A 27,216-nucleotide genomic window follows, 5' to 3' on the forward strand; every position below is an offset into this window, starting at 1 on the left:
GTGTTGGATGGGGTGGGTGGGGGCAGGGTGGGCCAATGGCGTGGAGGGGCAGGGGAACAGCGTAATGGCGTAAAGGGATGAAGCACCAAAACAGGGGTGCAGGGCAAAGAATTGGCAACAACGAGAGAGGTTGAAGACTTGAAGTGTCTCTCAAAAAATGAAAGGAAAGATACAACGAACTGGAGAAGATTAATGGTGCAAATCAGGAATCGGTATTGGTATTGGTATTGCATTCCAATCAAACTCCAATTCCCATGTGAATGAAATAGTGATTCCAATTCTAGTGGTTGTGTAAGGACGTTTTAGTAATAATTTTGAAAAGTAAGGACCAACTGGCAAAAATCTAGGGGTGCAACTCAGGGTGAGCTCAACCTGAACCTGATGGGTTTAGCCTGATTTTGGCTCGGGTTGGCTTGGCATTTCCTCAGGTTGGGTTGGGTTTGGTTAGGGCTGCAACTTCGGTCGGATACCCAACCTGAAAATAACCCGTGTCGGGTTTAGAAAAGATGGGTCTTGCGTTGGGTATAGGGGTGTAAACGAGCCGAGCCGAGCCGAGCTTGGCCAGGCTCGGCTCGGCTCGTTAAGCTCACAAGTGAGGCTCGCGAGCCTTACCGAGCTCGGGTTATATTATGTTCACACCCCTCATCTTCCCTGGACAGCCCTACTAGTGTAATTTGACTACTTTTTTTACACTGTGGGGGGTGGTCCTAGTAACAAATGGGGTTCCAAAAATGAAGTGACATATTTTGCCCCCCCCACTTTCACTCCATGGGCAACCCTTTTAATGTATATATTAATATACATAATATATATATATATATATATATATATATATATATATATATATATATATATATATTTAAATATATTAAATTCTTAACGAGCTTTAACAAGCCGAGCCTGGCCTAACTCGGGCTCGGCTCGGCTCGTTAAGGATTCGAGCTGAGCTCGAGCGAGCTTCCGAGCCCGAGCCAAAATTGACACCCTTAGTTGGGTAGGGTTTTAGGTTGAAAAAAGCGACTCAATCCTGGGTCGGGTAAGGTTTAAAGAAAAAAAACCCTGATACTTGACCTGACTCTTACAGGTGTACTATGCCTTAATAATCTCTTAAATAACATGGCGAATTATTTTCTAATATATTGATACAATTGTTTTCGCTTGGTTGATCATGTTTGTGATGTGGAAAAAGAGTTTCTTTCTTAATTTTACAATATAAATCTCCAGATTTTGGTCTGGAAATTTATCTTTTTCTACAATCTTGAAAGGGATTTGCTAGCATCCATCGCATAAGGCATTTTGCAGATGGTCTGTTGCATCTGATAGCAACCACATAGGCTCACTTTTCAACAGATTTTGTCTTCATTTACTCTGTGGCTGCTCTCAGATGCAACAAACAATCCGCAAAAATCCTTCTGCAATGGACGCTAGCAAATCCCTCTTTGAAATTAGTCATTACCCTATGCCAAATAATAAAAACCCGACCCGAACCAGCCCGAGAAACTATCTTGGGTAGGGGTCAGGTTTATGAATCTAGGGTTTTCTCAAAGAAAACTCAACGTAAGATGATTTATTGCGTAGGGTAGGGTTCTAGAAAACCCAACCCACCCGACCCGAGGTGCAGCCTAGTTAGGGATGAGGCCTTGGCAACCCTACTCGACCCGAACTCGACCTCCGTCCTCTGATTATATCGTGATTTTCTTTGGATTATGTTTTTTCTTTGTATTTTTCTGTTTAGCCCTAGGTGAACCCAACCCGAATTCGGGTTAGATGACTTGAGAGATTTAGAGCGGGGTTGGGTTAGGGTTGACCATCCTCAACTCGAGGCTCAGGTTAGGTCGGGTTGGGTTAGGGTTGAGGGAATGCTATATCGGCTGAGCTGGGGTTGGCCTCAACCCGATCCAACCCAACCCGAGTTGCACCTCTACGAAAAATAAGCAACTGACGTGACCCATTATTCTCGTCACTAAACCTTGCATTTGGTTCGCTTAAAACCCTGAAGAGAAAAATCTCGAAGCGCTCTGCTGCAATGTCCCGTCTTCTCGCTAAGGTTTCTTCTTCTGCTCGCTCTCCTTCTCTCCTTCTCAGACTCCGTCAGAAAACCCTAATGCCCGAAATCTCTATCTCCAGTTCGAGTTCCCGATCTCAAATTCCGGCTCTCGGAAAGCGAGTTTCTTGCATTTCCAGGTGAAAATTTGCATTTCGGATGCCCTAGATTGGATTTTCTACTCTTCATAAGGGTTTTAATTTCTTGTGATTTTATTATTTGTTGCTTTAGATTACCTGTGGAGTTGAGCTGTTTAGGATCAATGATGCCTTTGCACAGTGCGATTGCGTCTGCTCGTCTGACATCAATCCTTTCTGCTGAATCTCAGAGTTGGGGATTAATTCCCCAAGGTACTTTTTTTTTTTTTTTTTTTCAGATTTCTTGTGATTTATTTGTTCATGTTTTTGATACATGATATATTTACCTGTGTTAAATCTGGAAATTTCTTCTTCGTATTTTTAAGGGGCTTAAATTCGACATTGAATCGATAGTATCTTTGATTATGAGCAGAATTTGTGTAGCACTGTTTTTCCAAATTAGCACCTTGGTGGATTCATTTTATGTTATATATTTCTTTCATTTTTATCATACTTTAAAGAAGACCTTTGTAAAGAAGTTATTTCCTCTCATAATCATCATATCTTTCTGTATTGCATTTCATTGCATATAAAGAGAATATAACAACTGCTTTCTAGGAGAAATGCAAAAAAAAAGAAAAGAAAAGAAAAAGTGAGGTGAGGTGAGATGGTCATAGAGCATGTGCATAATAATTTGTTTAAAGAGGAAAGCATGTAAAATGGAGAGAAGTTATAGGCTATGGAGTGAAGTTAGGAGAAGTTATAGGAAATAAACTATTTTTTTTAGAAAAACATGTTAAAGGAGAGATGTTTTGGGCGGTGCAAAGAGTTAGAGAGAAGTAAGTAAGTAGTAGTTATATTGAAGAAATATGTTTTTGTGGAGAAAAACATCTTAATGGAGAGGGAAGTTATAGGATGCACTCCTTTAACGACTTTTGCTGTGTTGGATTGTTGAGTTGGACAATATTTTCCTCCAATGACGTTTACTGAGTTGGGAAATCTTCTATACTTACCCTCAAACTCGGCTGTGGAGAGTTTCATATGCCAATGTGGTTCGCAGGTGACAAAACACATCCCGTGGTAATGGTTGGTAAATATGTCTGCAATCTGATATTTGGAGGGAACAAAGTTTGTTACAAGAGATCCAAGGGTCACTTTCTCTCGTACAAAATGGTAATATTTTTCAATGTGTCTTCTTTGTGCTTGAATGACTGGGTTTATTATCATATCTAAGGCACTGATTTTATCATAGAAGAATGTAGCTGATTGTCTTTGCATAATTTGAATGTCCCATAGAAGAAAAGAAATCCATGTAATTTCGACTGTGATTGAGGCCATATCCTGATATGCTGCTTTGACGCTTGAATGGTTCATTGTAAGTTGTTTCTCGGCACTCCAAGTTAAGGAGTTGGAGCCTAGAAAAGTGCATAACCCTGTTGTGGATTGACATGACTTGGGCATCCTGCCAAATCAGCATATGGAAAGTCATAGAGATCTATCTTGTTGTGAGTGAGAATTTGAATTCCTAGATCAAGTGTGCAACTTAGATAGCATAAGATGCGCTTTACAAGTTGATAATGACCAACGGTTGCCTCATGCATGTATTGACAGCCAATATTAACATCACAGGAAAGATCTATCCGAGTCATGGTGAGTTATTGTAGCGCTCCAACAATGCTCTTATAATGCAAGGATCATGATATAAAATAGTATCATGAAGAGTTGCCGATTTAACTATCATTGGACTTGAGATAGGTTTGCAGTTGTCCATCTGAGATCGAAATAGTAGATTATGTGCATACTTGCGTTGGAAAGGAAACACCTTAGTTTATGTTCGATGAACTTCAATACATAAGAAAAAATATAATGGGCTTAAATCCATTCATTGAGAATTCATGACCAATATAATGATAAAAGAGCAACAGTGACAGAGTGAGGGGCTCAAGGGGAACACATGTTGTAGCTAAGAGAACGTATTTAGGATTAGGGGTGGACATGGTTCGGTTCGGTTCGGGGTATGCCCAGAACCGAACCATATATAATCGGTTCCCATAAATTGGAACCAGAACCGAACCATTTATCTTTGGAACAGAACCGAACCGAACCGGAACCAAACTTGATCGGTTCGGTCTTCGGTTCTGGGTTTATCCAACCTTTGACCAAATAGAGATATTTTGCCTAATCTTATATTTTTCCTAATCTTCTTAATAGAGAAAATTTTCGTGTGGTCTTCTACTTTCTAAAAAGGCAAGGAAATACGTTAAAGGAGGGTGAATTTATCCTCAAGCATAAGTAAACCATTCTCACGGAACCATTAGGGGGGTGATTTAATTCGTTAGGGGGCGCACCACGCTCGGTTCTCGGTTCCAGGAACCCAAACCCAGAACCGGACCATTTAAAATTGGAACCGAACCGAACCAAACCAAATTGACCGGTTCAGTTCGGTTTGGTTCCTCGGGTTGGACCTGAACCATGTCCACCCCTATTTAGGATAGGTTTGGGTATCCCAACTTTGCCCTTACTTATCATCAAATGCTGATTAATCATGATTGGGTGGGAAGTAGAACTTACTGGTTCTATGTTCTTACGATTGTGGACCTTTACAACCGCTAGTCTTGGATCATTGGCCTCCTCATTGAAATTGATTGAGTCATTTGGTAAGACGAGCAATGGTTTAATGTGATGGAAAGCTTCAGGCTGATCCATAGTCATAACGGACTTATGATCAAGTGGTGTATGAGAAAAGCATCGAGCACTTCTAGAATGTCGAAGGATAAGCGCCGTGTTCGGACGGATTTCCCATCACCTTCTTTCAAAAGTATTGGGAGACTGTAAAGGATGAAATCTTAGGATTCTTTGTAGAGTTTTTTTCAAGAGCCAGATTAGGATTTAGGAAAGGGGATGAGCACAACGTTCATCACTCTCATTCCGATGGAGGGCACCACCGAGATAAAGGATTTCAGGCCAATCAGTATAGTGCACAACGTTTATAAAGTCCTTGCTAAAATACTGGCAAGAAGGATAAAGATAGTAATGGAGAACATCATATCGAGATTTCAGGGTGCTTTCGTGCAAGGAAGGCAGATCTTGGATGGAATCCTTATAGCCAACGAAGTTTGTGTTATAGTGGCTCGAAATGGTTCTAGCGGAATCATAGGTAAAATGGACATTCAGAAGGCATATGATAATGTTGATTGATCTTTTCTTGATTATGTTTAGGAAATAATGGGATTTGGTACCCATTGGAGGTCATGGATAAGGGAGAGCTTGGCCACCTCTTCCTTTTCCATTATATTGAGCGCACGCTGTTGGGATTCTTTAAAAGTTCAAGGAGCATTAGACAGGGAGACCCTATGTCCCCTTACCTATTCATCGTGGTTGCAGAAGCTTAGCATGCTCATTATAAAAGGGGAAGAAAAAGGTTTCATAAGAGCACTGGCACTGAGCTCAAATTCACCTGCCATCACACATCTACAGTTCGCTGATGATACCTTAATATTCATCTCAGAAAATTTGGACCACACTAAAAACATGAAGAGGATTTTCAGATAGTTTGAAATGACATCTGGTTTAAAAATCAACTTCTGCAAAATTGTGATAGCTGGATTGAATACAAATGAGGAAGGGATAGAAGAACATGGACTAATCCTTTGGTGCAGCTGACAAGATCTCCCATTCACTTATCTTGGGCTGCCTTTGGTATCGAGATACCCAAATCCTACAGAAGGGATCCAGTGATTGAAAGAACTGAAAGGAAATTAGCAACATGGAAAGGACAATATTTGTCTCTTGGAGGGAGAAGTACTCTAATAAAAGTGGCTCTTGCAAATATGCATGTCTTCTTTACGTCCATCTACAAAATGCTGGTAAAGGTGGCAAATCGAATAGAGAAGCTTCAAAGGGGCTTTTTAATCCTTGAGTTAAAAGTGGATCAGGAGCATGGAAGAGCATATGCACCACAGGGAGTTTACTTAATCCTTGAGTTAGATTTTTTGTGGGTAAAGCGGAGAAAGTTCGTTTCTGGCTCGACCTCTGGCTAGGGGAGGAGGCTCACCTTCACATTGCCTTTCCGGATATTTTCCTCTTAGCTGTTGATAAATAGGCTATAGTAAGCGACTATATGGAAAGAAAAGAGGGTGGAAGGCCAGAATGGATCATTAAGCTCAGAAAAATATCTAAAGGAAGATGAGATTGATAGCCTTTGTTGCCTGATATCTCTCATTTAGTCTCATTACTGCTCTTCTTTTTCTTTTTCTTTTTTGAAAAATACATTATTGCTCTTCTGTCTCTGCTGATTAAAGAGTTTGGTCACCTGACATCTCAGGTAGCTTTTCGGTTCTCTCTTTTTTCCATAGTTTGGTTAGTGGCGATGGGACTGGTACCAAGTTCTCTTCTATTTGGAGGTCAGCCGCTCCATCAAGAGTATTGGCTTTCGCTTTGACTGTTGCGAACAAATGAATTAATACTTGCAAACAAATGAATTAATACTTGCAATATACTCAAAAAGCACCACATCTCTCTGGCCAGCAGAAATATTTTGTGCAATTCGGCTGAGAATCAATTGATCATGTCCTTCTCCACTGCCCTTTGTCTGTCAGGATTTGGGGATCTATTATTAGAAGCTTCGGCATCTCCTTGCTGTTCCATAAATCCATATAAAAAAAGCAGTTCTTTATTAGCGCAGCAGTCTGTTTGGCAAGGCGGGATGCATATTTTGGAAGCTGGGTCCCCCTTGCAATAATATGACACTTATCATGGCTAGAAAGGAACAGAAGTATTTTTTATGAAAAAGAGAAAAGTTTTAGCAGACTTTTGTCCGACACCATAGTAGATTTGATCTCTTGGGCGAAAGCGAAGGATGTCCTACATTCTTATTCGGCAGCAGACATACTCCGCAATTAGAGATCAATCATATGGGAGAAAGAGATTAAAATCCCTCCATCCCCTCTTTGGTCAGCACCCCCTAGTGGCTGGCTAAAACTCAATTTTGATGGTAGCGCAAAAGGAAAACCGGGTTCAACAGGAATCGGAGGGCTGATTTGTGAGTCATATGGGCAGACTTTGATGTCTTTCTCCGGTCCGATTGGGATTCACGAATCAAATGAAGCAGAAGCTAGAGCACTATTATGGGGTCTGCGGTGGTATATGGATCATCTTTCTCTCCCTTTGATTGTGGAAGGAGATTCATCATCAATAATTGTGTGGGCAAGCAAATCAGCCCCAGGTCCGTGAAGCTGTCTAGCATAGTTGCAGAAATTTGAGACTGTTACAGAGTGATTTATCCCCGTCTATCCCATATGCTACGTTCTGCTAATGTGGAAGCAGATAAGCTAGCCAAAAGTGTTATGGAGAAACCGAGTATGGAGGTGATCATACCACCTTGAAGCACAGTATGGAGCTTTTTCATTTATGGGGACTTGGATTGTAATATTTCTAGGAGACAACTTGTCTCCCAAAGTATATTGTAATCTACTGTAAATTTCAGTTGAAATCAATAAATGTTACCTTTACTGCTCAAAGAAAAAAAAATTCTTATAAAGGCTATTAACCATACTTATTGGCCTAAAGGTCCTTCTTTCCTTCTTTCTTGGGAATGAGAGTTATGAAGGTAGAACTCATGCCTCTATTGATATGACCTCGGATATGAAACTTCTCTAATACCTCCATGAGATCCTCTTTGATTAATTCCCATGGGACTTGGTAGAAAACAATAGGAAAACCGTTGAGACCTAGACCCTTGTCCTTTTCAATGCTAAAAATTGCTTCTTTAGTCTCATCATCCTCAAAGTTGTACTCTAAATAATATGCCTCTTCAGTTGAGACGGAATTAAAATGAATTCCATCCATTTTTTTTTTTTTGAAAATTGACAATGTATTCATATACCGAGATCATTACAAGCAGAGGGGACTAAGAGTCCCCCTGTATACAGAATATGAAAGGCATAGAACTGATTCTTATGCCAAAAAGGAAACCTACTGTGTCTACTAAAAAGACATTGCATATCCACAAAATAGCTAAAACTTCATCAAAGACCTACTTTATCTTCACTCAATCATTCCTAAAACATATCAAATACCCATTCACCCTAGCAAGATAGAGATTAACAAAGGATAATTCCTCGAGCAGCGAAGGACCAAAGTCCCTCAAGCATGTTCAAATAATCTTATCACTATCCAAATCCCTCAATTGGGTTAAAGGGTTCAGTAACCAGACCAATAACAACTTCCTTCCTTCCATCTTCTACCAACATCCAAACCAAACCGACCTTCCAAAACCTTCCAAAAACAATTTCCTCCAAGACAACCCGCAAAAGACAATCAAAAAACATTTACACCTTAAGAAAAAAACCCCCTCATTTCTTTAGAGCCTTAAGCTCCCTGCTACCACTACCTGGCGTCTTACCCTTTTGCACTGCGTCTCACTTCTCTATGTCCAGAAGCATCTCCTTCGTCTTCTTTGCGTTTTCCTCAAAGCCAATGCCCAGCGTCTTACCCATTTTTGACATCTCGTCAAATTCTTCCTAGAATGTTTGCTCCTCCTTGTCCAACAACTCCACATTTTCTTCCACCGAGGCCTCTTCAACCCTTTCCAGACAACCTTTAATCTTCCCACTGAGAACTTGATCCATGGAATCTCTAGACTGAGCAATCTCTCGAGATGGCCCCTCACTGACTACATCCTCCCAATCCTCCTTTGAATCCTTCCCCTCTTCCAAGGGGTGTTCTTCTCTTCCGCCAACGCTTTTTTTAAGTAGGGGAGCTCGTGAAGAGGAACACAGACCTCTTCTATCGTTTTCTTGCCTGTAAGGGCTTCTATCTCCGCTTCCTTACCCTTTGCCTCCTTTAGGAGTTTCTTCCACTGATGCTCCAAATAAGCCTGTGCGATTTCTCCTCGTGAGGCTGATTGTTGACGCTTCGTCCTTTTAACTTGGCCATGTCTTTTGAAGGAAATTTTTTTCTTCCACACCCAGTTCTTTCTCCCTCGCCATCCCCTCGTGAGCCTGGAATTCCCGTCCATGTTAAAGGATTCTAAGTGGTCAAGGAGGGTAGAGATGAATTTCCTTTTTTTTTATTCGTTTCTGCCAAAACCCTTACTCTCCCTCTTTTTATATAAGAGAGGACCGACTCTTGAGTGCCTTGAGTAATTATTATTCTCGTTTCCATAACTACGATGCTTGTTGGTTGCGGGATTAGTAGGGAATCTTTTCGTATACTTAGCTTATTTTCCACGATTTTTAGGATTGGGACGCGTGGCAATAAATCTGTGATTACCTTTTCGAAGATGCAAATGATGGTTATCTTTTCGATTCCATCCATTTTAGGTCTCCAACCCTCTTCTCTGGAGTCAAGAGAGGAGAAATAAGAATTCAGGGCTCCCTCTATGTCGTCCAACTTATCTTAACCATCAGTACCATCCATTAGATAGTGAATCTTGGTGATCTACTTTCTTGTATTCGTCACCATTTGTTTATCCCCTTACTTTAACAAAGTAGCTATATTTTTTTTGCCTCCAACTGATCTCTCACCTTAGGGATTTCTTCATAATTAAATTTAGCATCTGCCTTCTCGTTAATCTCTTATTCAAGAAGCAGTCTGTCTTCTCTTTCCCTATCCATAGGTTCAATGGTTTTAGAAATTTCTCCTTTCTGTTCAACAGATCTTTACATTTCAATTTATTCAACTGTTTCAGCTTCTCTTTCAAACTCTTTAATTTCGAATAGAACTGGAAGCATTTCCACGCATTAACAGTACTTTCCTTCCCCCCTTCACCTCCACTTCATGAGATCTGGGACTTCAAACCAAGAAAGGCTAAACATCAAAGGGGCGATGCCCCTAAGATTGCTCCTCTGTGGAGATAAGAATCAAATTGTGATCAGAAATGGGCCTCCTCAAAATCATAGCATCACCAGAGGGGGGGAATTTGACCAGGTAGTTTTTGCACCAGACGTTGGAAAATCAATCAACTTCATGTCTTGAATAAACTTGGAAAAGTTACACATGCTTGTAGTGTACCTACCTCTTTCACATTTGTTGAGGTTCATCTCTATGATCCTACACATATGCCTCATGAAATTAGGGGGGACACATCCACATCTCTCCATTACCTTCACCCACCATTATATCACTCTCTACATTTGATGATAGTCATCGGCTCTGTATTTCATGGATCTATGATAAGCATTACACTCGTCAAAACAAAGCACAAGCAAGCATTGGAAGCACAAATTAGCATCATATGTGAACCTTCCTCTCTCACTGAACCCTTCATGAGTGACAAGTGGGTATAACCATATAGGCTATATAGGGTGAGATAGAGTGTTATATCGGGAGATAGCAAGACCTACAAGAATGAATGTAGTTCCATGCAAGTGAGTATTTAAACATAAACAGAAGCCGGATGATAATTTTCAAAAAAAAAAAAACAGAAGCTGGATGGAACTGTCGACATATCGAAAGCTCGCTTAGCGACCGAGCGACAAAATTTACACGGGCTGGATTATGAAGATATGTTTAACCTTGTTGTCAGGACAGACACAATAACATTGATCTTGGCACTGGTTAACATCTTTGGCTGGTCTCTCAGCCTAATGAATGTCAAAAATGCTTTTCTACATGGGCAGTTGAAGGAAGAAGTGTACATGGAATAGACTGAGGGGTTTGAAGTTGGTGACATGTATATTTATGTGTTTAGATTGAAGAAGACAATATATTGTCTTATGCAAGCTCCTCAGTATGATTTGAAAGGCTTCATCAATCTTTCGAAAGAAGGGATTCCAAGAGAAGAAAGTCCAATACATCTCACTTTGTTAGACACACTAACTCAGATATGGTGCTTGTGCTAGTTTATGTAGAGGATATTATTATAAATTCAAAAGTCGAAAGCCAGTTTCATGGGAGACTTTGATATGAAAGATTTGGGTAAACTTATGCTACTTGGTGTAGAGATTGAAATGAATAAGTTCCAGATGATAAACTGCAAGGAAGTCAGCACTCCATCAATCTTTAACATTAGATGAGTGAGAAAGAAAGTGAAAAAGTGATCTTGCAACTTATTGCCGTATGTTAGGTGCATTATAGTATCTCGCATTCTCCTGACTTATGCAATGTATCAGGCATGTAAACACCTTCGTGATCCTTGAGAAGAACATCTACAAGAGGCCAAAAGGATATTAATATATGTCAGGGGAACCTTTGACTATTGTCTTTGCTATGGCACACACAATGGGAGATGCAGTCCAAAAATCTGGACGCTCTTCGTTGCGCAGCAGCGGATGTAAGATTGATAAAATAAATGAAAAAGGGGCCCTTCGAACACTGTCGTAGGGAATACAATACTTCGATCACCGTCGAAGGTGATGTGATTTACTTCGATCCCGTCGAAGTCGAGTTTCTTAGAGCGAAACTAGAAAATACTCGTGCAGGTGCTGATCCAAGCAACCAAAAGTTCTCAAAAGAATTCAAAAGCCTAAATGCAAATTTCATTCAATAATCAAAAGTCCATTACAATGCTTACATAACATATATTTATAATAAAAGAAACCCTAAAAGCTAACTTAATACCCAAGCAACTAATCATAGCCGTCTATCTAAAATAATATAAATAAAACCTAAAACTTTACTAAAACTTACCTAAAATAGTAATCCCATAATAGACACTTACCATATCCTAAAATTGCCTATAACTAGCCAAATCAAGACCAAATCACGTAATCTTGGGCTCTTTAGATAGGTAATCGAGAAACCTTTCTAAAAACACCAAAATTAGGCCAAAAGAACAAGATTTGATGCCCTAAAAAATATACTACAAATAAAATGACGAAAATACAAATTAAAAAATAAGAAAGGTGTTCCACGCCAATGAACCGAACTATTCTTGGTGATTTCCGTCCGCATCAAAGGGGGTGATTTTAACCTAGAAGCGTATATGTTGCAGGTTTGGTATGTGATCTTGATACGCATAAAGGTGGGTAACTCATTTTTGCTTGTTAATAAATGGTTGCCTTTTTATCATCAATCAGTAAAAAGCAGCTTATTATTGCGCGATCTAGCATAGAGGTCGAGTATATCTATGGCCTAAATCACACCTGAACTCACGTGGATGGGACAACTTCTGTAGGAGCTACATCTCAAACCTCACTTATACTTTATTTATAGCCAAAGTGCAATAAAGATGTCAAAAAATCTCGTCCTCCATGCTAGCCACAAGCACATTGAGATTGATTACTGCTTCTTTCAAGAGACGGTGGAGAATGGTGTGGTTGCTTCCACTCCATGTGGCAAGTCATGCTTAACTTGTCAGTGTCTTCACTGAAGGCCTCAACACAGATTCACACAACAATTTGATTAGCAAGGTCAAAATGTTTAGAGGAAGATTTCAGTTTGAGAGAGAGAGAGAGAGAGAGAGAGAGAGAGAGAGAGAGAGGGGGGGGGGGTAGAAAAGGAAACACATACACAACCCTCTTTAATGCTATTTTAGTCATTTGTAATAATATGTGATATGTAAGTCATTGTATTTGTAGATTGTATGGAATGAATTTATTATCTCCCTCACGGGTTGTCTTTTGCTCCTCTCCTCTCCTCTCCTCTCATCTCGTATCTTCATGACCTTTTTTTTTAATGGCTTTTATCTTCATAACATGTCTTCACTTTTACACTCATCTGTATACAATTTATGTGTATATCTATCTATCTAATCCCCCCTCTCTCTCTCTGAAGGTTTTTAAGCGTTGATATGTCAGGGGTTTATTAGTTGAGAAATAAATTTCTTTAATTTTTTTTTATTTTAGTTTATTATTATTATTTTAATTTATTATTTTATTAGTTGAAATTTTCTAAAGGATTCATTTAGCCGACCCCAACTAGTTTGGAACAAAGGCTTTGTTGAGTTGAGTTGAGTTATTATTTTTGGAGGAAATACAAGCCAATAACTTGGCTTTTTTCTTGGCATCGGTAATTTTCTTCTTTGCCGATTATCGCTTGTTATGCTTTTATGGAGGTTTTAATTTTTATCAGCCAATTTGACTGACAACCATGATATATTACTTGAAAGGCCTTGTTCAGTGGAATAAAAAAAAAAAAATCTTCTTCCTGCATCTCATCTCCAATATGTGGATGTTGTGATTATTTTTTACTAATAATCACATGTAGGAACATTTCAAAATAAAATAAAATAAAATACCTGTTCAAAAAAAAAAAAAAAAAAACCACATGTCTCTCAAGCATATAAGAACCATTTTTTAGGTGGTTACTTTGACCAATCTGCCATTCTATTACATCTTTCCTTTCAAGATCTCTCTTACTATCGCGAAAAGTACTGAAAAAGTTTAGCGGAACTTCTTATGGGATGGAAAGGAAGATCGTAAGAAGCACAAGCATTTGTAAAATTGTGAGAGAGTTAGTATGTCTAAAAAGGGACAGAGGACTGGGAATCGGTAATCTCCCCTACAAAAATCAATCCTTCCTTGGCAAATTGGCTTTGGAGATACGGAGAGGAGATGCATGCATATTAGGATAAGGTCATTTAGGTGAAGTAAGCCAGTCACATGTCCCCTTAGATAACGAGCCCTTATGTGACAAATACCTGTCTCTATACTAAATCTGCAGGAATAAATTTTTCAAAGTGGTCGACATGATGAAGCGGGTTTACAGTGGAATGGAATGAGAACTTCCATCGATTCTTCAAAGATCGGGAAGACCAACTCTTTCTTGAGCTTATTTCTATATTTCGAATTCCTAAACTGACAAACGATGTTGGATATGGGAGTGAAACCGTGATTTTTAGTTGAGCATTTTTAGGAATTTTAAATGGACTAAATTAGGAGAATTTTTAAGAAACTTTACCAATGTTTTTTCTTTTGTTTTTCTTCCCTAGTTTTGAGCCGGGTAGATCCTTAGTCAATTTGAGCCGGGTAGATTCTTTCACCTTCTTCATGAAAATTTTCTAATGCCCTGTTTGGTTGCAAAAAAAGTGGATGACGGCTGGGCATTTTATGGGATATGGAATGCCAAATGTTGTTTGGTTGTCAAATTCGAGCTCAAATTCCATTTGACTTCAAGACATTGAGGAGACATCATCATTACACTTTTTCCTAGGTGGCGCTGATGTGGCGGGAGCTGTCCCCTCTACTATAATTCCAATGGCAAACCTCCTTTTGGAGTTTTTTTGTGAGAAGAAGAGTGGAATTTGTTTTCTTATATAATCATTGCCTTTTTCCTTTGTTTCTCTCTCTTCCACCACCCATTTTGATAATGACACCCAAATATTTCCACACCTCTTCTAGCAACCATACGCCCTACCGCTTTTTCCTTTTGACTACCACTCTTCTCCCCTAGACAAGCCTACACAACTTCCATGCTTGTCACCTCCCCCTTTGACTACTACTTCCAATAAAATCCCAGCAACCAAACAGGGCATAAAGGATTCATTAGCCGACCCCAACTAGTTTGGGACAAAGGCTTAGTTGAGTTGAGTTGAGTTTTCTTCCCTAGTTTTAGTAGAATTAGGTAGCTAAGTTTGATTAGGAATCCACCAATGAAAAGTCTATAAATAGACATGCACATTGTAAATGAATTTGAGGCTTATTGAATATGAATAATTGATTTGAGTTTGGGTGGAGAAGATTCTCCTTTTATCCTTTATATTTGGAAGAAGATATAAGTTTTCTCCATGAAAACTTCAGTTTCTTTTTTGAATATCCTAAGCCTGTTCTATGCTGGTTATCAACTTGTTTCAAGCAAGTTTGAATCACGAAGCAACCCCATCTCTGCTTCCTTATTGCGCCATCCGATCGCTGCAAGAGCAAGCAGCCCCTTCCCTCCTATCATTCAGCCTCCCACCTTCTGCTCATGTTCAACTTATTTTAGCCCTTCCAACATCTTGCCTAATCGCTCTTTCGACCAGTCCCTAATTCCTTTTCCTTTGCAGCCAATCAACAACAATGCTTCAGTCACTTCTTTTTCTTCTCAGCCCAGAACCTAACAACACCCATCTCCTTTAAAAATTAAAACTCCGCCCAGCGTCCTTCCAAAACACCCCAACCGACAGCTCTTAAAAGTCTTTCACACAAAAACCCAATTGCTGGTTTTTACCACCCATTGCAAGCCCTTTTCAACCCTCTTTTATTTGACCACATCATCAAACTTGTAACCGAGGCACCCTCCTACCTTAACCGATTCCTCCATCTACCAATTCTTGAATAACCCCCTCTTCTTTCTCTTCTTGATTCTTTAAAAGCCCTAATCCGATTCTTTAACAACCCAATAAGGCCTTCAAGAACTTCCATTATCAACCTTCTTGATTCTTGAAGCCAAGAAACCACCTTCTTCCTCTAGCCAACAACACACATTAGTTCCCTCTAGGATTCCCTACACAACCAACTTCCCTTAAATTAAGATTTTCATCAGTTTCATGTCCCTTTTCACCAAATCCGACAAACTTCTCCGAATTTTCCTCCCCTTTTGCTTAGTTATTCCTCCCATTTCCTTTGATCTTCTCTCAAAAGGATCAGGGGTGACGGGATCCGATCAATTGAATGGGAAAGGAATCCGTGATGACGGGATTCAGTTCCGAGAAAGGATCCATGGCCCTTATACTAAAGTTTCCACTTTTTTTTTTTTGAAATGGTAATGGTAACAAGATATATTCAAAAAGAGAACTGAGGAGGTCCTCAAGGATTACAATCGGAATAAAGAAAAAAATACAATCAACTCACGGAGGGAGGAAGTCAAACCCCTCCAAATCCAACCTGAGCACCCATGATCTAGCAAGAGAATCAGCTACAGCATTAGCTGATATACTAAAGTTTCCACTACAAACCGTGAATCATCCTGTATTAGAACTTCCGCTATACGCTTACCCTGCGTCAATAATAGATGCATCATGTGCAGGTAAAATGAAGAAATGACCCGTCATCTTTGCATAGATTGCGATTACGCTTGTAAAGTTTGGCCCATTATTCTAACAAGCTTTGTAGCTGAGTGGGTTTTTGTTAACTCTTGGTCTAGTCTTCTCAATAGCTGGAAACCAGAAAAGTGGTCTAGAAGGCCAATGTTTTTTGGAATTTGACTCCCTTCCCTATTTGCTTGAAGACTTTGGAATGAAGATAATGCTGTATTTTTAAAGATCATGAAACTAAGGTTGAGGAGCTAGTCCTAACTATCAAATTTGACATTCTCAATTGGACGAGAGCTGATCTTCAGAACAGGTCCATTTCCATGACTGTACTATTTGATGCTGGCTTGCTCTCAATGACAAAGCGCCTAAGAGTAAAGCACGCCTGAGATGGAAACCCTTGTCTCTTCACCCACTCACACTAAACTTTGGCGGAAGCTTGAAAAGAAATTCTGTACTGCCTGGAATAGGTGGCATATTTGAAATCACAAGAGCGAAGTCCTTAAAGCTTTTCTGTCCCATTGAAGTAGAAATGAAGGCTCATATGGAAGGCATAAACATCCTATTTATCATATGATGTGACAAGTTTCATGTTGAAAGCGATTCAAAGGTCGTTATTTCATGGGCCCTTAGTAATTCTATGAGTATATTGTGGAGATTGCTAATATGATCAATTGAATCCGAGTCAATTTCTTTTTTTGAAATAGATTTGAATCCGAGTCATTAAAAAGGAGAAGCACCTCAAATCTGATCATCCGCAGATTTGCTAATGAGATTGCAGACAAGTTGGCTAAATCTGGAACATATCATGATCTTCTCCTTGTTGTCAAAGATAACAGTTACTGTTCTCCGTGTCAACTATTTTCATAATAGCTAGCACCCTTCCAGCACGATCCATTCCATTTGATCATGATTCAGATTGAACCTGAAATGAACCATTTTATCTGGGACATAACGGACTAATGACCTTATTTAAGTTCTCACAGTGGTATTCAGCATTCCTTTGAGACCCTGCTGAAATGCAGTCATAAGTTTCTGTGTCATTAGTTACTGGCCTTCTACATTTCTTGACCAACGGCGAAAGGTTATTCATACGTTGCTGACCCATGAACCACATCTGTTTCTGATTCATCAATGACTGCAACACTTGAAGAAGGTATATATTTCCCCTTTCAGCCACTCTCCATTTAGATCTAACTTGGATAGATTGATCTTGAATAACACTACTTTTCCCTTTATCTGAAGCTAAGGATTTCTTTGGTCTTAGTTTACATTCGTCCACTCTATGACCTATTTTATAACAATGACTGCAATAAGATGGTGTGTTGTCATACACAACAGGCTGCCACATGCCGATCTCTTTAGATATTCCCAAGTAAATCTGCTTATGCAAAGTTTTCGAAATATCTACCTTAATGCACAATCTCGTAGCATCTATTCTTGTTCCATTTTGAGTGGGAGCATAAATTTTAAAAACATTTCCGACCTTCTCCCAACAGATCTAAGAAGATCTTTGTTGTAAAAGATCAATGGAATCACCGAAAGACTAACTAAAAGATCAATGGAATCTCTGGTAGACTCCGCCAAACAGGAACAAGTAGATTTTCATGTCCATCCTTAATCAGTGGATTCCACCTCATAAATCGAAAGAGGTAATCCATGATATATTGATCTTTGAGCCACATCGTTAGAACATCCTTTTCGTTTGAGAATCTGAACATAAGATCTCTGATTAATCGCACTAATACTCAAATCACCTACTGCGATCAAATCCCGAAAATAGTAGAACCATTTTTGTGCGAACAGAACATACAGAAACTGGGGAAAACAACAGATCCAAGGCCGCACAAAAACAGAAATACACCTCTAAAGCCACTAAAGATTGAACATAAACCACACGACAAACCGGATTGATCTTAGATTTGGATTCAAATAAGAGGCAAAAGAAAACTGAGAAACTAGATAGTGAAGGAAAACCCAAAGGATCCTGGAATTGATCTTCCCCTAGATGTACTGTCTCGGCTCGTCTAGTCCCACCAGGCATGCCCAAGTTTTGAAAGCATTATCTCTGATGTTCTTTCTTTTTAAGGTATGTCTTATTTTGCTTTGCTAGGGCCATCTCGACCTTTGCATATTTTTTTCATACATTTGACTTTTTAATTTTTATTGAATCATTTTCGAATAGCTGCGATATATAGTCTATATTGGGCTTACTGCATTTTTTACTGAAACTTTATGGCGATATAATTCCATATGTTGTATTGGCCAAGGGTGAATGGGTAGATATTGGCCAAGTTAGAAACTGTGATATAACACGCAGAGACACACAAGAAAATGGCGTGCGCTATGCATGAAATTATTCATGAAAAAATATATGCTTTCATCTTTAAATTTTTATGATTTAAGAATAGAGCCAGAGCTTTCAAATATAAGCTTTAGTACTTGTAATATGTTTAATAGCTATAAAGAAATTCACAATTACACTTTACAAGGTATTTAATAGTTAGAGTGGAAACTTTACCTTAAGGTTTTAAATAACCTTGGAGACCTTCTAGTTTTCCCATTAAATATAGAAATTTACATTTGTAAGGTAATTAGTAGTTAAAGGAAAATTTACATCTCTCTCAACTCAACTCAACTCAACTCAACTCAACTCAACAAAGCCTTTGTCCCAAACTAGTTGGGGTCGGCTAAATGAATCCTTTAGAAAATTTACATCTATAAGGTTAGGTTTTAAAAAACATAGGGGCACCCGACTTTTCTATATATTATAGATTTAATAACTATTGGAAAATTTACATTAATAAAGTTTTAAATAACCTTAGGGGCAACCCAATTTCTATTATTATATATAGTTTATATTGTACTTATTTGAAATTGTCTGTCGGTGAGGGCATGCAATACTTTCTCCAGTCCTTTTCATAACAGCAAACTAATACGGCTTATCTGAAAGGAGGGTGCAGCACTATTCATTTTTCAGAAAAAAAATTACAACAGGGATATCATTCAAAAAAAAGAAAAAATTACAACAGGGATACATTTCCCTTTCACAGCTCTTGTTGTTGCTACTACCACTATTGCTGCCAATGGTTCTACTACTGTTATTGTTATTATTATTTCTATTATTACTGCGTATGCTTAATAACTAGATTGAATTCTCAAAAAAATTGGCTTGTGACAAACTATATCTGCGATCAGCATTTGTTGACTTTTATTGACACAATCTTATTTACTTGATTGATATTTCACGATTTCTTTTCTCAAAAAAGCTTGTGTTAAATCTTAAAGTTGCCTTTTTATTCTGAGGGCCAGGCTGGTCAGATTTAAGCAAGGTTTTAAATTTCGGTTTCGGTTTCAATTTCGGTCGCCATAGAAACATAAACATTTCGGTTTCGGTTGGAAATTTCGGTAGAAATTCTATAAAATCACGAAAGCGTATGGAAACATACACAAATGACAGATTTTAACAGGAAAAGCTAGAATAAGTATAAATGCATATTTAGAAACCATCACACAAGCAACACAACAATCCATAATGGTTTAACAACACGAACACCTAGTAACATGCATTGTCGCGCATGTCTGCTAATTAGTATATACCAATTACCAAATTTCATATGTAATTTATTTAAATATTTATGCATAATCCTTGCACCACATTTCACATGCAATTCATATAAATATAATTATGTAATACATATTGATATAGTATACTAGTATTACACTTGTGATTTTGGTTTAGGCATTTCGGCCGTTTCGGCTTTGGTTTCGGTGGGGCTGGAAACGGTAACATTTCGGTCATTTTGTGTCGGTTTCGGTGGAAATTTAATACCATGGATTTAAGTCTAAAAGCTACACTAAAATTCCTCCACAATGGATAATTCAGACACCATTCCATTTTATTCTGAATTGTTTTAGCCATTTTTTGCCACTAGGGAGAAACACTGATTTGTCAGTTGGTTCTTTTTGATCTGTGATCATTTTTTTTTTTCATGACGAGTGTTCTCTATGATGCATCCTTTAAAATGTTGGAGTATCCGAGCATCTGATAAGTCTACTAGGAAATCAAAGCCGTCAAAACAAGGTTTTGTGGACAATCAAATCTAGAGGATCCTTGTGATTTGTAATTCACTGATTCTTATGTATGACTTGTTAGTTAAAATTTGTTGCTTCATATTTCATCTGTATTCCTTTTTCTTTCTTGCATCTATTTGTGTTAATGTATTTTACCTGGATCTCATCTAATATCTCATCTAATTCTATCTTTTATCTATGTTGCAGGAATTTCAATGCCTTTATGACAGTCTTTTGTTGTCATCTACGCCGCGCCCAATAGATTGCTCTGTTGGGTAAGACCCACATGACCCGGACTCTTTTGTTGCTTTGATTTTGCTTCCAAAACTTTAGAAATGAATTACCCAGGAATTTCCTTGCATCTCGCTGGAACCTTCCTTTTGGGTGTTGAGTCACAGTACTTTGATCCCTTTTCTTGCAATGCACAACAAGCCTGATTATAACTCATTTCGAAATAATTTCTCCATTACAAAATTCATGAGTTGTGGTGCTAAAGATTTGAATAGAACCCTCGGCGTAATAATTTCATGCAAACAAAATTAGTGGCGGCCAAGCCATTTTCGACACCAACAATACCCATAAACAAGATGCAACCTAAAGATTTTGTATGAATCCAATGAGCAATGGTAGGTTGGGGAAAATGGCTTGGTTTGGTGTTCTGTGTTTGTTGTCTTTCTCCAGTACAGTGAAATGTGGATAAAATTACAGTAAAGTATGGATTAAAAAATGAGAAAAGTGTCTCTACTCGATCGAGTAGTTAACTTATCTACTCCGTTGGCTTAAATACAATGGGGGCCCACATTGCTTGGGTGATGCAAAACATTCATTTGATGGGCCCTCACATAGATAGGGTGTGCCCAAAAAATCAGCTCCATAGGATCATCCTAACACTTCGATTTGTGGGGGTTAAAATGGACGTTCTATGTGAGGGCCTATCAAATGAATGCTTTGGATCATCCAAACAATGTGGGCACACTGTGATTCTGGCTGACGGAGTGGATAACTAGATAAGTCTCCAGTACATACACTTTTCTCTAAAAAAAGACTCATTAGTATGGAAAAGGCATTGTTGCATTCACTATTCAATACATAAAAGGGTTGGAAGTTAAATATGAGTAACGGTAGTAATGGCTTCCGAAGAGTCCTTGATGTGTTATCCTTGTTTGCGATTAAGATTAGGACTTGAAAATTTTAAGGAATTTGTGTGATCTGGCATACGAAGTGTGGGTTGAAATTTTAGGTTTTTACAGATTCAGAAACATGATCTAAGGATCTTGAAAGAATTTTCTACCACATGGTGCAGAAGCTTTTAAAAATACAGACTTCTATGATCATCAAACATTCCTTCTTTCTTTATCCATTCCTCTGATGTTGGTAATTGAAATCGAGTTTGGTGGAATACCTGTCGATGATTGTCCTCAAATGTTAAAATCTATTTTTATAGCTCTTATGATGCACTGGGAGCTTATTGGGATATAATCGATTAATCGAATCACATTCAAATAATATTTGATCTCAGTTCAATGTATATTAGATTTGAGTATTTGACCCATGAACTGAGGATGAGAAACTAACTCTTGAAGAGGGGAGGGAGGGATTTTAACAAGTTAGCCTACAATTTTTTTCATGGAAAATGTACTTTCCAGTGTTTGTTTAACTCATTTTACATTAGATTTTTTCCAAAATAAAAAAAGTCACATTCTAGGAAGATTGAAAACCTCTTAGACCCTGAAAATTATTTTTCGTTGGAATTTTTCTATAATTTCCCCCTGCAAACTAATTTTTTTCTAGAATTTCCTGTCTTTCCATTGTTTCATTACACATGGAAAAAAGTAATATAAACCACTGTTTCAGTTCAAGATTTATTTCGGGCAGTGATAAATCAACCCCCTAATATCTTAAATCGACCCCTCTCTGAACTGCCCTATATGGGGGTCGATTTAAGATATTTGGGGGGTTTCAATTTATAGTAAGATTCCTCTAAATAAGCCAAACGATATCATTTCCCTCTGGATCGTGAAAACAAAAAAATTTCTTAGGAAAAAAGTTTTCCACGAGATTCTTTCCATGAATCCAAAAATTATGTCCTGTTTGTATTGCAGGAATTTTCCGGTAAAGTTTGGGAAGAAAAACTTCTCTGGAATTTTACTTTTCCATAGTTTGACTACACTTGGAAAAAATTAACAAAATCCAATGTGGATGTAGATGGACCTTCATTTTATGATAAACTCCATCTAAATAAGCCCTTACCATATCATTTCCCGAATAAAAAAAATTCAAGGTAAAATTTCTTTTGTAGAAATATTTTCCTGCAATCCAAACACGGCCTTAGATCCAAAATAGCCGTGGTGAGAACTCATGAAATACCCCAAATCCGTCCAAAACGTGGGGACGTTTGGGGGAGAGGGTATTTTTGTCGCAAAATTTTAAAATATAAAATATTAAATTAAATAGGTTAGTTTCCTAGTTCGAATGGGTTAGGGTTTCCAAAAGCCTGCTAAGTTAGGACTCTTAAGAGCTAGAGTCTATAAAAACACCATAAAGCTACAGATTTTGGAAGTCTAAACCCTAAAGAGAAATTGGTGTGGAGCTTTTGAGAGAGGAGATCAAGAAAAGCTTAGGGAATTCATCTTCCAAGAAGTATGTAGATATAATTTTGGTTTATTTTTCTCCATAAAGAGATTCAAATCTCTCAAGAATAAAGATAATAGTGTAATTATGGTGATTAAATCAAGCCTTGCGTTCTTTGATTGAAGAACCATTGATTAGGGTTGAAGAAATTGGTTTTTCTCAGAAGATCTTCGCACTTTATCGTGTTAGATGCCCTAATCAAGTGGGGGAGATTAATCAATATGTTATTAAGAGGTTTAGTATGTTTAAGGGAAGAAGAAAGATGGATTTTCGGGTAGAAATCCGGAAGGAATTGGTATTTTTCGAGTTTTGATCGGAAAAACCAGTTTTCCCAGTGACAGTCGACTAGTCGGGCCGGTCGACTGGTGCGCCAAGACTGGGTTTTGGCCTAGAAACAGTAGTTGATGGGCAGTCGACTGGAGCGCCAATACTGTTTTTAGTTGTTTAAAGCAGTAGTCAAGGGTCAGTCGATTGGTGGGCCCCAGTCGACTGCCAATGACTTAAAAATTGTAAAATGATTTTGGGAGTTTTCCAATTTATTTTTAGGGCACGGATCTGCCCCATGGGACTTGGGTATTAATCCAAAGTATTGATTAAGGGTTAATATGGACTGTAGGGGATACTACACAGTAATCGAAGGAGTTACTTCGTAGGAGACAAATCAGATGAGTACCACAGGTGAGTAGACTTGTTCTACCACGGTTATTCATTATATTGAATATGATTTATTATGCCAAGTTATGCATGTTTATGATTGTTATTGACTGTGTTGGTGTACACGAGAGTCAATAGTCATGGTATGGTATTAACTCCTGGTGCGGATTTACCATATGCACTTATGTGTGCCGGTTAGACTTGATAGTCATGGTATAGTGTTGACTCCTGGTTCGGATCTACCGTACCCACGTATGTGCCAGTCTTGACTTGATAGTCGCAGTTTTTGCATCAGAACATGGTGTTGTCTAAGTGAGGATGCAACAGTTAATGTCCGTTGAGACAAAGTGTTTTGCATGTTTATTAGTGTATAAGACTTTTTCTAGACCGTCGAAGTAATGGTCATGGATCAAGCCGCAATATCACTTTTCAAGGTATTACGAGGGTGAAATCTCGTGCGAGATCGGATTCGGCTTCCTACGAGTTAGTAGGCAGGTTCCGTTGGCTACATAGTCTGGTAGGGGTGTCAACGGATCCACTTTGGATCGGATCCACCTATGTCTTAGTCACGATCCATTAAAATCCCTTATCGGTCGGATTGGATTCAGAGTGTTCTTCGGATCCTACTTCTTGTGTCCCTGTCACGATCCATTTCAAATCGGACCGTCCATCGGAGTGTTCTAGTAGGTCCTACTTACAAAACAGCAAAAAATCTCAGCCTTCTTCATTTGAAATGAACTCAAAAACTTCCTCAATTCAGAAAAGAATTAGTTACTATATCTAATAACAACCCATGATTTTGATGAAGAATAGGATTTATTGTTGAAAAAAACTCCAATGTTCGAGGGTGCGCGACGATAAAACTTTTGAGTAACTAATCCTTGACTCCTTGTTGAAGCAGAGTGGCAAGTTTACATGAAGAAAAACCAATTGAGGATTGAAAGAGAAAAAGGTGCCAGGAAAAGGGGGAAAGTGGAAAGTTGTAAGCTAAGTAATATTTAGTTCATTTTTATGAAAATACCCCTCATTTAAGTATTAATATAAGAAATATTTAGAGGGTATTTTAGTAAAAGAATTCGGATCGTGACTATCCATCGGATTTTTTTGCCATGTCTTGATCACGATCCAAAATTTTCCGGATCTTATGAAGAGGATCCATAATATGTCCATTGATCCTTCTCATGTGCCTAGATCCTATTCATTAAGGTTCGGATTCGGACTGTCCATCGGACTGTCTGGATCCATTGACACCCCTATAGTCTAGCAGTAATAGTCTCATTACACTAGGCATCAGGCGAAGCTACAGTTACAGTTAAAGTTACAGTTACAGATACAGTTATGCATGTTTATGCCAGTTATACAGTTTGCTAGCTAGATTGCTATGCTAGTTACAGTTTTACATATGTTGCCAATTATTCTGTTTATTTAATTAGTACTATGTTATTAAGTGTAGACATGTTTATTTCACTGGGCATTAGCTCATTCCACGCATTCTATTTTACAGGTGATGGACAATAGGATGCTTGATTAATGAATTAATATATTAGTTTTGCTTAGTAGCTCTGTTTATTGCATAGTTCTAGTGTGAATGCCTTACATATTCGTGGTTTGATGAATATGTGGCGTTGTTATGTGCCTAGACCGGAAACTCGGTTTGGGGCGTGACAAGTCATGGCAAAAATAACCGTAAAAAGTGGATGTAGAAAAAGGGTACTTGTATTAGCCTATTTGCAATAGGCCATTGGCACTACCATGTTTTAATAATTGCACAAAGTTATCTTTTCTTTTCTATTTTAATTGACTTCTGAGAGCTTTTTGGCAATTGTAATAACCTTTGATAGCTCTTTAGTTAATAAATGACAAGATAAGCTAGTGCAATTATCAAAACATGACCATGCCAGTATCATTAGCCTTGCAATATCACGATTGTTTTCCTTTTTTTTAATCAAATATGTATAGTATAGATTCTTTCTTCATGAAATTTTTCTTAAGGATTCATTTACCCGACCCCAACTAGTTTGGGACCAAGGTTTTGTTGAGTTGTTGAGTTGAGATCAAATATGTATAGTAATATATACTTAGATGGATGTGCGGCCACAAAAGGTTAGATAGAATTAAAACTGAAGACATCCGTAACAAGGTGGGGGTGGCACCAATTGAGGAGAAGATGAGAGAGCACCGCTTAAGATGGTTTTGGCATAGCCTTTAGATACTCTAGTGAGAAGAAGTGACTCGTGCCAAGTTGATGGAGTAAAAAGTGGTAGGGGCAGACCCAAAACAACTTGGGTAGAAACGGCGACGAAAGACTTGATGGCTAGGAACATAACAGAGAACATGACCTTGGATATGAGAGAATTGAAGAAAAATGATCTATGTGGACGAACCCAACTAGTGTCAAGATTAGACTTAGTCAATTTGAGCCGGGTTGATTCTTTCACCTTCTTAATGAAAATTTTCTAGAGGATTCATTAGCCGACCCCAATTAGTTTTGGACAAAGGCTTAGTTGAGTTGAGTTGAGTTTATGTATAGTAATATATACTATACAATAACTAAGGCAAACCAAATTTTGATAATTACATTGTGCAGATCAATTACTTGTAACTACAGATCAATTACTTGTGTGTGTGTGTGTGTTGGGGGGGGGGGGGGGGGGGGGGCGTGGCTGGCTTCTATCTTTAGTGATAGGCTTCACCTTGAAGAGCATTAAATATATCAAATATTTTAACAACGTCTCCAGTGGATTTTAACAATATTAGTTTACCCAACCATACAATTTTATGATCAATGATGGAAGGCCCCCCTTATACTTTGGTTTTAGCTTATTGGATTTTTTTACCCGCAATCCTTGGCTTCACTTGATTAATACCTGACTGAAGAGACTGCTTATACACCATTCAAAAAGAAAAAAAGAAGAAAGAAAACAGTGAGAGACTGCCTATATATAAAAACAGAAACACATCCTCTGAAAGTTTAGATGCAGAAACCAGCAATCAGACGAAGCTCTCAACATCAGAGCATGGTACTGGAGATGAACTTAAACATCAAAATACTATGTCAGGAGATCTACCCAAATCCCAGAAATATTTAGCCACATTCTGAGTTTTAGGCATATCATAAAATCATATAAAAACTTAACACCGCAGTGAAGCTCACTGGCTGTTGCTTTATTGATTTTCAAGTAAAAAATTGGTCACTACAAGTTTCTTCTAAGTGCACCAACCAATGTAAATATAATTGTACTTAGGCCCTGTTTGGACTGCAAGACAAATATTTATTTCTTAAAATTTTTCCTAGGAATTTTGTTTTCATCCCAACAATTTAGGAGGAATTGATAGAGTTATGGCTTAGCTAGAGGGGTTTCATTATAAATTGAAGATCTCTAAATAAACGCTCAACCACTGTACCAAAATGAAAGAAGCTTCACTCCTTTAGATAAAAAATGAATCTTAGTCATTGGTAATCATCATTGAATCAAGGGGTTTATCCGTGGTTATTTTAATTTGAGTGGTTGAAACCACATCCTTCAACTATAATCAAACAACTGAAAAATAAAAACGTTTGGAAAAAAAATCTTTTCATAACTTTTTCAAAAAACTACCTACAATCCAAACTGGGAATGATTCCTTACCTTATACTGCCCAATTCCACCATTTCGTTAAAAAAAATAAAAAAACTGAATAAGGGGTACAGAATCCAAACAGGGGTGGAATAGATGGGGGAAATGCTGAAATCTAATTCCTGCCCAAGAGATGGTATCCTGATTCCGCTCCAGTCGGAATTAAATTTTTATTCAAATTTCTATTTATTTGAGTTTTTCCTTCCCATTTATAGGGAAATTGGAATA

General features: G+C 38.2%; 1 protein-coding gene across 1 annotated transcript; it reads left to right on the plus strand.

The window, feature by feature from the left end:
• The first annotated feature begins 1,918 nt into the window (after nucleotides 1-1,918).
• LOC143861818 (uncharacterized) lies at nucleotides 1,919-20,581 on the plus strand. Its single transcript, XM_077372757.1, has 3 exons — nucleotides 1,919-2,184; nucleotides 2,276-2,394; nucleotides 20,294-20,581. Exons 1-3 carry the CDS (start codon nucleotides 2,027-2,029, stop codon nucleotides 20,311-20,313), a joined length of 297 nt encoding a protein of 98 aa, XP_077228872.1. The 5' UTR covers nucleotides 1,919-2,026; the 3' UTR covers nucleotides 20,314-20,581.
• Nucleotides 20,582-27,216: the final 6,635 nt, after the last annotated feature.

This window comes from Tasmannia lanceolata, unplaced genomic scaffold (genome assembly GCF_043159265.1).
Source record: "Tasmannia lanceolata isolate RefF3 unplaced genomic scaffold, GAP_Taslan_0.1 ptg000003l, whole genome shotgun sequence".
Taxonomy (NCBI): Eukaryota; Viridiplantae; Streptophyta; class Magnoliopsida; order Canellales; family Winteraceae; genus Tasmannia; species Tasmannia lanceolata.

Bases quoted from the DNA above. Each gene is read 5' to 3' on its own strand.
- LOC143861818 (XM_077372757.1), top strand. From the start codon at position 2,027: ATGTCCCGTCTTCTCGCTAAGGTTTCTTCTTCTGCTCGCTCTCCTTCT. The intron at 2,185-2,275 runs GTGAAAATTTGC...TTGTTGCTTTAG, and splicing joins CGAGTTTCTTGCATTTCCAG to ATTACCTGTGGAGTTGAGCT. The intron at 2,395-20,293 runs GTACTTTTTTTT...TCTATGTTGCAG, and splicing joins TTGGGGATTAATTCCCCAAG to GAATTTCAATGCCTTTATGA.